General features: G+C 52.9%; 1 protein-coding gene across 1 annotated transcript; it reads left to right on the top strand.

Moving 5' to 3' along the window:
- The first annotated feature begins 245 nt into the window (after nt 1-245).
- LGALS4 (galectin 4) lies at nt 246-8,898 on the top strand. Its single transcript, XM_045989270.1, has 10 exons — nt 246-405; nt 710-798; nt 2,662-2,866; nt 5,716-5,850; nt 7,518-7,544; nt 7,672-7,710; nt 7,875-7,904; nt 8,190-8,278; nt 8,404-8,569; nt 8,657-8,898. Exons 1-10 carry the CDS (start codon nt 361-363, stop codon nt 8,801-8,803), a joined length of 972 nt encoding a protein of 323 aa, XP_045845226.1. The 5' UTR covers nt 246-360; the 3' UTR covers nt 8,804-8,898.
- Nucleotides 8,899-11,194: the final 2,296 nt, after the last annotated feature.

The raw sequence follows: 11,194 nt of genomic DNA, 5'->3' as shown, positions 1-11,194 counted from the left end.
GCCTGGGCAGGATTTTATGGGCTCTGATAAGGCCCTGGCAGGGCCAAAGTTCACCAGCACTTCCTCTTTGCAGAAGGACCTAAAGTGTAGCCCCCTCCCCACAGCCGCCCCCACCTCCCAGCCTAGCCGAGAGGATCTGGGTTCTCGCTGGTGGCCAGGAAGGCTAGCAAAAGAAGGGACACAAGGGGCCGCCCTAGAAAAAGATGTGAGCCTCGGATGCCCAGAAGAGGGACCCATGGACCCTGCCCTGCCAGCCACTCCCTTTCCCTCAGGTATAAGAGCCACCCGCCACCTGCCATCCACCGACATTGCTCGCTGCCGCATCTCTTCCGGGACGAGCCACCAGCCCAGCCTCTCAAGATGGCCTACGTCCCTGCACCTGGCTACCAGCCCACTTACAATCCGGTAAGATGGTGACCCAGGAACTAACCATGGGTCCCAGCTTAGCTCCACCCTGACCCTCACACACCAATTTACTCTCACCCTGATCCTGAGAAGCCCCACCCCCACCCTGGGGTCTGACTTAGCCAAGACTCACCCTGAAGCCTGATTTGCTCCCACCCTGACCCTCAGGCTATTTATGTCCATCCCTGACTCTTGGCCCTCTTCATCTTCACGCTGACCCTTCACCCCTGGCGTCTTTTCCCTCGCTATTAAGAATGGGGGGCTTCTCAATGAGGGGGAAAGGCTCACCAGTCCCTTTTCACAGACTCTGCCCTACAACAAGCCCATCCCGGGCGGTCTCAGGGTGGGAATGTCTGTGTACATCCAAGGAGTGGCCAGCGAGCACATGAAGAGGTAAGGCGCTCCCCCCACTCCAGACAAGGCAGGGGGACAAAGAGGGGCTCCCATCCCTAACGCAGAAGGCCTTCTTCCCTTCCTCCACTCTACTGGGGAGGGCAGCTCTGGGCCACTGTACCCAGTGGCCAAAGACCAGCCTGAGCCTGGGATGTCCAGGGTTTGGTGACCAGGAGCAGGAGAGCCTGGGGGGCGGGGGGGGGGGGCGGGGGGAAGGGCGGTCAGGGAGATCACCACCAGAAGCAGCCCAAGAGTTGGGGTTCAGATTGGAAATGAAGGGTGTGATAGCACGAATTCAGATCAGAGCTCAGAGCCGGCCAGCTGCATGACTGTGCAACTGCGTGAGTGTGAACCCTCTCTGTGCTTTCTTTTCTCATATGTAAGATGGCACTGTTTCAGGGATTCAATGTGTGAAACATTGCACTGGAAAGTAAGCATTAAAATTAAGTCTTAGCATTTTTCCTTATGGCCTTAAGGTGATGATGACAATTGAACTGACCTCAAGGCAATGTTGGGGTGTTTGTTTTGTTTTCTTTTTCCTTTCTTTCTTTCTTTTTTTAAGATTTTGTTTATTTATTTGAGAGAGAAAGATAGTGAGAGAGAGCACACGCAGCGGGGAGGGGCAGTGGGAGAGGGAGAAGCAGACTCCCTGTGGGACAGGGAGCCTGATGCAGGGCTCAATCCCAGAACCCCAGGATCGCGATCTGAGGCGCAGGCGTACGCTTAACGGACTGAACCACCCAGGCTTCCTCTGGCACTGCCGTTTCTTTATTCATTGTTTTTTTGCTTACTTAGGGCCCACTATGTGCCCAGCCCCTGGGGACAGAGCAGTCACCAGGGCAAAGCTCTCTGTCCACATGGAGTTGACAACCTAGTAGAGAAGAGAGATGAAAGATAAAAATCGAATAGACAGGGTCCGGTGGTGCTAAGTGCTATGGAGACAAATAAATAGGGCAAGGAGATGGGGAATGGATGCAGGGGGAGGTGGGGGTGTAGCACTGTCCCTTTAAATAGGGTAGACTGGGGGTGCCTGGGTGGCTCAGTGGGTTGAGCCTCTGGTCTGTGATCTCTGATCTCAGGACCCTGGGGTGGAGCCCCGCATCAGGCTCTCTGCTCAGCCGGGAGCCTGCTTCCTCCTCTCTCTCTGCCTGCCTCTCTGCCCACTTGTGATCTCTGTCAAATAAACAAGAAATAAAATATTTTTAAAATAAATAAATAAGGTAGACCGGGAAGGCCTCTCTGGGAAGGAAACACTTCAGCAAAGACCCAGGTGAGGGGAGGGGAGGGAGTCTGGGAGTAGAGGCTGGTAGCAAAAACAGCCAGTGCAAAGGCCCTGAGGCAGGTGTGTACTTGCAGAGTTAGAGTAACTTCAGGGTTGCTGGCCTGAGGGGAGGCATGGGTGGTGCTCAGATTTGGCTGTTCCTTAGGGCCATCTGGCTACAAGTGGGGAGTGGTCTGTGGGGCAGGGTGGCAGCAGAGTGACCTGACCAGACACATGTAGGGTTCCTAGGACGGCATCTGGCCCATGGTGAAAAGGGAAATGCAGGAGTCCCAGTTGCCAAGTTGGGAGAGGCTGGGGGGCAGTGGGCTGATAAGGAAAGGGAGAGAGGGAAAGTGTTGCAGAAGAAATCTGCTTCCCGGACTTCAGGAGCACTGCCCACCCCCTCCTCTCTTGCATCAACAGGGTCTATTGCATCAACAGTTGCCCCTATTTTCCTGGTCCTTCCACACCACCTCCCCCCCGCCAGGTTCAGAGACCTGTTCAGGGACCTTGGGACACCATAGATCAGAGACGGCTTCCCGGAGGAGGGCCCCATGCGCAGGCAGATGGGGCCAGGGGCATAGCCCTTTTTGTCCCGCCAGGTTCTCCGTGAACTTCGTGGCAGGGCCGCACGCGGGAGCGGACATTGCCTTGCACTTCAATCCCCGCTTTGATGGCTGGGACAAGGTGGTCTTCAACTCGCAGCAGGGCGGCAAGTGGGGCAGCGAGGAGAAGAAACGGAGCATGCCCTTCCGCAAGGGTGCGGCCTTCGAGCTGGTGTTCATGGTCCTGGCGGAGCACTACAAGGTCCGAGCTCGGGGGCGGGGCCTCCCCTCCGCCCTCCTGGCTCCTTTTCTTCCATCTGTCCCTCCCGCTCCTCCTGCCGCCCCTCCCTGCCTCTCTCAGGCTCGCTTCTTCCCCGCCCTTCTCCCCTCCCTTCTTCCCTTTCCCAACCACCTTTCCTACCTCACTTTTTTCTTTTCCTTCTTTCCTGCCTATTAAAACATTTTTCTCCTTAAAAAATTTTTTTATTTATTTGACAGAGATCATCACATGTAGGCAGAGAGGCAGGCAGAGAAGGGGAGGGGGGGAAGCAGGCTCCCCGCTGAGCAGAGAGTCCGATGTGGGGCTTGATCCCAGGACCCTGAGATCATGACCTGAGCCGGAGGCAGAGGCTTAACCCACTGAGCCACCCAGGCGCCCCATTGCTATTTTTTTTTTAAGAGTTTATTTATTTGAGAGAGAGAGCTTGCGAGCAGCAGGGAGGGGCAGAGGGAGAAGCAGGATCCCCGCTGAGCAAGGAGCAGGATGCGGGACTGAAACTCATGACCCTGGGATCCTGACCTGAGTCAGTCACCCAGGCGCCCCTGTTTTTGCTATTTCTTTCTTTTCTTTTCTTTTAATTTTGTTTATTTGTTTGACAGAGAGAGAATGGGAGGAGGAACAGAGGGAGAAGCAGACTCCCTGCTGAGCAAGGAGCCCCATGCAGGACTCCATCCTACCAGCCCCCCACACCCCACCCCCACCCCGGTTAATGATCTGAGCCCAAGGCTGATGATGATGCTTAAGGGACTGAGCCACCCAGGCTATTTTTGCTATTTCTTCTGGCGAACTCTGAACACAAACAGAAGGGAGAGAGGGTACAGCCACCCCCGATCTCCTTGGCCAGCTCCAGTGGTCATGAACTCCCTGTCCCTCTGCTGTCATCCTTCCCTCACATTCCCCCTCTCAGAGGATTTAAGAGCAAATCCCAGATATCATATCATGTTATTGATAAATCTCTCGCTTTTCAGGAGCACCGTCGTGATGCCATTACCACACAGAAAACACTGACCATTCTTGGGGCGCCTGGGTAGCTCAAGTGGGTTAAGTCTCTGCCTTTGGTTCAGGTCATGATCTCAGGGTGCTGGGATCAAGCCCTGCATTGGGCTCTCTGCTCAGCGGGGAGTCTGCTTCCCACCCTGTCTCTCTGCCTGCCTCTCTGCCTACTTGTGATCTCTCTCTCTCTCTTTCTCTCTCTGTCAAATAAGTAAATAAATAAAAATCTTTAAAACACTGAGCATTCTTCCTCAGCATCCCCCGCATCCAGTCAGCAGTCCCGTCATCTCATAAATACTTTTAATACTTGTTGCTTTCTACACCGGGAATCCGGCTGCAGATAAGGCCCAACGTTGTGATCGATTACTGTTCTGCAAGCACTTTTTTTTCAAAGATTTTATTTATTTGACAGAGAGAACACAAGTAGGCAGAGAGGCAGGCAGAGAGAGAGGAGGAAGCAGGCTCCCTGCTGAGCAAAGAGCCCAATGAGGGGCTCAATCTCAGGACCCTGAGACCATGACCTGAGCTGAAGCCAGAGGCTGAACCCACTGAGCCACCCAGGCACCCCTGCAAGCATTTTTTTTTTTTTTTGCAAGCATTTTTTTAATGTGTGATTGAAGTGTGACCGGGGTACAGAAGAGTGCGGGCCATGTGTACCCAGCTCACTGGTTCTTTGCACAGAGAACACACCCCTGGAACCAGCATCTAGGTCTAGAAACAAGACCCTTCCAGCCCCAGAAGTCCTTTCCTGTCCCTTCCAGTCCCCTTGTCCCCAGGGTTGGCCTTTTTTTTTTTTTAAAGATTTTATTTATTTCTTTATTTGTCAGAGACAGAGAGAGAGAGTGCGAACATGCACAAGCAAGCAGAGTGGCAGGCAGAGGCAGAGAGAGAAGCAGGCTTCCCACCAAGCAAGGAGCCGGATGCGGGACTCGATCCCAGCACCCTGGGATCATGACCCGAGCTGAAGGCAGTGGCTCAACCATCTGAGCCACCCAGGCGTCCGCCCCAGGGTTGGCCTTTATCCTGACTTCTCCCTGCTTGAATCTGTTTCTGTGTCTTTATTATTATTATTAATTTTATTTTACTTTCTTAAGTAGGCTCCACACCCAGCATAGAGTCCAGATGGGGCTTGAACTCACAACTCTGAGATTGAGACATGAGGAGAGGGGTGTCTGGGTGGCTCAGTTGGTTAAGCATCTGCCTTTAGCTCAGACTCTAATCCCAAAGTCTTGGGATCAAGCCCCACCTGGTGCTCCCTGCTCAGCGGGGAGTCTGCTTCTCCTTCTCCTCTGCCCCTGCCCATGCTTTCTCTCTCTCTCTCCCTCTCTCTTGCGCGCACACATAAATAAATAAAATCTTTTTTTAAAAAAAAGATATGATGATTAGGCAAGGCTCTAAAGAGGCTTTCCAGAACACCTTTGACATGCCTGGCTGGGTTTTAATGTTCCCAACAATCCTGGAGCCAGCCTCCATGTTCCAGATGGGGAAACAGAGACCCAGGGAGGTGAAGTGACTTCCCTGAGGTCAGACAGCCCACATGTCAGTCAGAGCTAGATTCAGCTCAAGCTCATTTGGTGCCAAAACCAGGACTCCGACTTGATCCTCTCCCAACTGCTACCCTGACTAAATTTTCTGTTCTCTTCCGTCCGCCCATCTGTGAGCTGACTTTTGACCCTGGCTTGTCCTCTCACCTGTGGATTCCAGAGTTCCCAACTCTGTGGCTCCCCAGGTCGCCTCCAAGACCAAAGTGCAAGTGAAAATGATCGCTGTTCCCTACCTCCTGTGTCTGCCTTCTCAAAGTCATGGCCCCTGACTCTGACCTTACCCCTGCCCTCCAGGTGGTGGTAAATGGAAATCCCTTCTACGAGTTTGGGCACCGGCTCCCTCTACAGATGGTCACGCACCTGCAGGTGGACGGGGACCTGGAGCTTCAATCGATCAACTTCATTGGCGGCAACCCGCCCCCAGGCCAGGTGCGTGAGGGCTCCCTCTCTTACGCACATGCGTCCTTCCTTAATCCAGTCCCATGTTCCTCTGTGTCCAGAACTCCTGCTCTGTGCTGGCCCTTCTGCTGGCTGGGCCACAGACCCCGCAGGCACCCGACTCCGCCACTGGAAAGACAGACAATTCACCAGATGGCCTTGGCTGCATGCGGTTAGGGCCAGGGCAGTGGGCGGATGGATGGGGGGGATTGGTCTGGCGACAGACTGGAGGTTTGAAAGAGTGCAAGGGAAGGGCTTCCTGGAGGAGGAGGAAGCATGGAAGCTGAGTCAGAAAGCCAAGATAAGAAGGGACAAAAGCCACAGGAACTGCCGGCCAGCAAGTTCATGAGCAGCTGCCTAACATGGCTAGTCATGGAGAATCTCACTTCCAGTCGCAATGAGCTGCTGGTCCACACCCGCAGGAAGAGCCTCCCAGAGAAAGGCACACACACAACAGCAACTGCTGGCAAGGCTGGGGACCGGCCCACACTCCCCTGGAAATGACAGAGAGTGGAAACACATCCGGCCACCTGGAAACCCCACTCCCAGGGCCACAGTGAACAAAAGGCCACCAAAATAGCCACAGAGCCCTCAGAGAAGCCCAAACTCCAGACCCCCGCGGTGGCCTTCAGCTGGGGGCGCTGTGCTCCCCAACCTGTAAGCCCCTCCCCCACCTCCACGCTCTGGTGATCCCCAGGCCCACTGGACAGATGTGGGAACTGAGGCACAGACAGCTTCAATAGCTGGCCACAGTCACAGAGCTGGGAATTGGCAGAGCCACGGATTAAGTGCAGGCAGGGGAGGGGGGAGAGGTTCTGTGCTGGGGAGGGTCCTTCTGCCCCCCGGATGAGGGAACAACGGAAATGTCTTCACCTGTGACGTGGCCATGGGCCTGCAGGTGTTCATTTTACTGTCGTCCCTCGTCCACACATTTGAACAAGAAAAACGACAATAAGGCTGTTTGGGAAGGCCCTTTGGAATCGCTGACTTAAAATGGAAGTCAAGGCAGAAAGGAGTTCATTGGAAAGAGGAGGGAACAGAGAGAACGAGTGGATCTAAGTTATGGGGGGATTGGTTTCCGGCCCACACCTGTGAGAAGGTGAGACCGAGAGAGACACAGAGACAGAGACAGGGAGGGGCAGAGAAACAGAAACAGAGGCACACGCAGACTGAGAGAGCCTGAGGCCGACCTGGGAGAGGCAGGACTCCTCACCGCGCCAGTGTTGGGCACCGAGAGTGAAGGGCAAATCCTGACCAGGGGTGAGGAGAGCGGGGGGTATCTGTGGTGTGGCCTGGGAAGACGTTCTGAGGAGCCTACACTTTGTGGAAGCTTCCAGGCTGAGGGGGACGAAGGGGTGGATGAGGGCTCCTGGGCAGGACGAAGTGGGGTAAGGGAGGCAAACAGAATTTACCAGGCCTGCCCTAAAGGGCCAAAGTGAGTGTCCCTGTTCACTGGAGTTCCCTAAGCACAGCAAGTTCCTCTCCATTCATAAGCCACCTGGTGCTCCTCTTTGACCCCAGAGTTCCCTCGGACGGGGATGGTGGGGCTGCCCTAGGCAGGCAGCCTTGACACCCTCCTGGCCCCAGTCAGGGGTCTCCCTTATAGCCAGTCTCCCTCATAGCCAGCCTCCCTTCACACATTGCCTCTGTGTCCACAGATACCCATGGGAACTCCAGCGTATCCAGTAAGTACCTGCTGATGGGCGGTGGGTTTCTCCTCGTGGTGCGGGTTTGGTGATGTGAGGAGGTCTTGGGGCGGCTGAAGGACCCCCAGTCCCCTTCACCATTCCTGCCTTCCATCCGTCTGTGTAGGGTCCTGGACATACCCACCAACAGCCAAGTCAGCTGCCTGTAAGTGGGAAGGTTGTGGGGCCATTTGGTGGGGGGGGTGGAGAGAAGTAGAGGGGTGTCAGTCATACCCATCCAGCACCCAGAGACATGCCTGCGTGTAGTCAGTGTGCCGTAAATGTTTGTGGAATGTCATAGAATAATCTCTCCCCTTCCTCACTTCACAGACCATGGAAGGACCGCCGATCTTCAACCCGGTAAAGTGTCCTGTGGGAGTTTCGGCCTCTGTGGTGGGCAGTTTGTGGGGAAGCAGGTGGTGGGTAGGGGGCCCTGACTCCTGGTGGCCCTGAGAGCGTGGGAAATCGAGTGGGCAGAGGGTGTTGGGTTGGGAGGTAGGGAGAGTGTGGAGTTGGTGGCCAGAGGGGGGAGGGGATGGGGGCTGGGGTCACTTCCTGGGAGTGGGCACCCCTCTCTGTAAATTTGTCCCTGCCTGGCTTCTGGTGACCTGAGAGATGATAGGACGTCATGATCTCCTCCCACAGCCTGTGCCATTTAGGAAGAACTTGCAAGGAGGGCTTACCGCCCGAAGAACCATCATAATCAAGGGTTCCATACCCCCCATGGGCAAGAGGTATACAATCTAGACTGTGGTGGGAATCCTCAGACCCAGGAGGCGGGACCACAGTCCCCTTCTCCCCTGGAGAACCAGGCACTGGCCCCCATCTGACTCCTGCCTCCCTCGCTCTCTGCCTTCAGCTTTGTCATCAACTTCATGGTGGGATCCTCGGGGGACCTGGCTCTGCACATTAACCCTCGCCTGACTGAGGGTCTCGTGGTTCGGAACAGCTGTCTGAATGGTTCCTGGGGATCCGAGGACAGGAACATCTCCTACAACCCCTTTGGTCCTGGGCAATTCTTTGATGTGAGTCTGGGGTCCCCTTCCCACCACTCCTCTTCCCTCCAAAGCTTCTGCCCTGGCCCCAGCCTCAAGCCTGCATTCTCCCTGCAGCTGTCCATTCGCTGTGGCCTGGATCGCTTCAAGGTTTACGCCAATGGCCAGCACGTCTTCGACTTTTCCCATCGCCTTTCGGCCTTCCAGAGTGTGGACGTGCTGGAGATCAAGGGTGACATCAACTTGTCCTATGTCCAAGTCTGATCTATTCCCCGGGGCCATAACCCTTGGGAACAGAGAGGAAAAGATCCCACAGGACTCCCTTCTAAGCCCCTAATAAAATGCCTGTGGGTGTCTCATGAGTGTCCATGACTCCATTCACCTCCCTCACTGTTCCTTGCTTCCTTGATTCAATCATACACTGTCCGTTCATCCATCTCAACATCCATCAGTCTTCCCAAACATCCATCCATCTAAACATCCAACCAGGGGCATCTGGCCAGCTTTGTTGGTGGAGCATGCAACCCTTGATCTCATGGTTGTGAATTTGAGCCCCATGTTGGGTGTAGAGATTACTTTAAATTTTTTTTAATCTACAATATAAAAAATTTTTAAAAAATGAACATCCAGGGGCGCCTGGGTGGCTCAGTAGGTTAAAGCCTCTGCCTTCGGCTCAGGTCATGATCCCAGGGTCCTGGGATCGAGACCCGCATCGCGCTCTCTGCTCCGCAGGGAGCCTGCTTCCTCCTCTCTCTCTGCCTTGCCTCTCTGCCTACTTGTGATCTCTGTCTGTCAAATAAATAAATAAATAAAATCTTTAAAAATAAAGTTGACTTGATAAGATGTATATTGTAATCCCTAGAATGACTACTTAAAAAACAGCTTTCGGGGCACCTGGGTGGCTCAGTGGGTTAAAGCCTCTGCCTTCGGCTCAGGTCATGATCCCAGGGTCCTGGGATCTAGCCACGCATCAGTCTCTCTGCTCAAGCGGGGAGCCTGCTTCCTCCTCTCTCTCTCTGCCTGTCTCTCTGCCTACTTGTGATCTCTCTCTGTCAAATAAATAAATAAAATCTTTAAAAAACAAACAAAAAACCCCAAAAAACAGCTTTCAAAAAATGCTGCTAAAAAAATTAGTAGAGGAATTTGAACAATTCATTAAAAATTGTTTAGCACAAAAGAATGTGGTGAAGAATTAACGGAAAGTAAAAACAAATAGCAAACAAGGTAGCCAGAAAGGCAATTATATCAATGATTACATCAAGTGTAAATGAAGTAAACCTTCCAATCAAAAGGCATCGACTGCTGTCATGGTCAGCCACGGAGGTGGCCTCTAATGGTGTTCACAGCCTTGTGAACTCCTCTCCCAACCTGGGCTTGTGTGTGTGTGACTGAGAATATGGCAGAAAGTTAGGTTCTAAGAGACCCTTCAGCTCCTCTCACTCCTGGATCGCTCCTCTAGGAGGAGTCAGGCGCTCCTCGAACAGTCTGTTCCTGTGTAATTGCCCATTGCCCATGTGACCAGAAACTGGAAACTGTTGCCACCAGCCTTGTGTGTGTGTGTGCCTCCCCAGAAGAGGCTGCTCTGGTCCAAGTCAAGCCTTCAGCACAGAGGTTGCAAACCTTTTCTGTAGTGGGCCCCTGGTGAGTATGTTAGGCGCTGGGGATGATCTGGAACCTGCCACAGCTGCTGAACTCACTGACGAAGGGCAAAAGCAGCCATTAGGCAGGACGGAAATGCAAGAGCCTGGCTGTGTTCCCATAAAACCTGAGTTATAGGGGTGCCTGGGTGGCTCAGTGGGTTAAAGCCTCTGCCTTCAGCTCAGGTCATGATCCCAGGGTCCTGGGATCAGTCCTGGGATCGAGCCCCACTTCAGGCTTTCTGCTCAGCAGGGAGCCTGCTTCCTTCTCTCTCTCTCTGCCTGCCTCTCTGCCTACTGTCAAATAAATAAATAAAATCTTAAACACACACACACACACACACACACACACACACACACACACCTGAGTTATGGACATTGAGATTTGAATTCTATATAATTTTTAGTGTGAGGAAATATTCTCCTTTTTATTGTTTTCAGCTATTTAAAAATGGACAACCTATTCTTAGCCTGGGAGCCCTACTCTACCCGGGAATGGGTATGGCCACAGCCAGAGTTTACAAAATTTTCTTTCTTTCTTTCTTTCTTTCTTTCTTTCTTTCTTTCTTTCTTCCTCTTTCTTTCTTTCTTTCTTTCTTTCATATTTTATTTATTTATTTATTTGACAGAGAAAGAGAGGGAGAGTGACAGGCAGAAGGGGAAGCAGACTCCTCACTAAGGAGAGAGTCTGACACAGGACTCAACCCCAGGACCCTGGGATCGTGACCTAAGCCGAAAGCAGATGCTTAAAGCAGCTGAGCCACCCAGGCGTCCTCAGAAGCTTCCTTCTAGTGACTGCAACTCTACAGACGGTTTGAATATGACTCTGTGGAAAATCAGAACCACAACCACCTGTGTAAGCCACTCCTGGATCCTAACTTCAGAAACTTTTTAAGATCATTAAAATGTTACAGTGCTAAGTTATGGGGTAATTGATTATGAAGCAATCCATTAGTAACATACTGTCAGACTGGAATTAGAGAGCAAGATCCAGTAAATGCTGTCTATAAAAGACACA

Source organism: Meles meles, chromosome 19 (genome assembly GCF_922984935.1).
Source record: "Meles meles chromosome 19, mMelMel3.1 paternal haplotype, whole genome shotgun sequence".
Classification (NCBI taxonomy): Eukaryota; Metazoa; Chordata; class Mammalia; order Carnivora; family Mustelidae; genus Meles; species Meles meles.
Note: the sequence above shows the minus strand (reverse complement) of the source record. Positions and strands in the feature narration are given on the sequence as shown.

Coding starts and splice junctions, on each gene's coding strand:
- LGALS4 (XM_045989270.1), top strand. CDS start 361: ATGGCCTACGTCCCTGCACCTGGCTACCAGCCCACTTACAATCCG. Junction 5,851..7,517: donor GCAACCCGCCCCCAGGCCAG/GTGCGTGAGGGC, acceptor CTGTGTCCACAG/ATACCCATGGGAACTCCAGC. Junction 7,545..7,671: donor TGGGAACTCCAGCGTATCCA/GTAAGTACCTGC, acceptor CCGTCTGTGTAG/GGTCCTGGACATACCCACCA.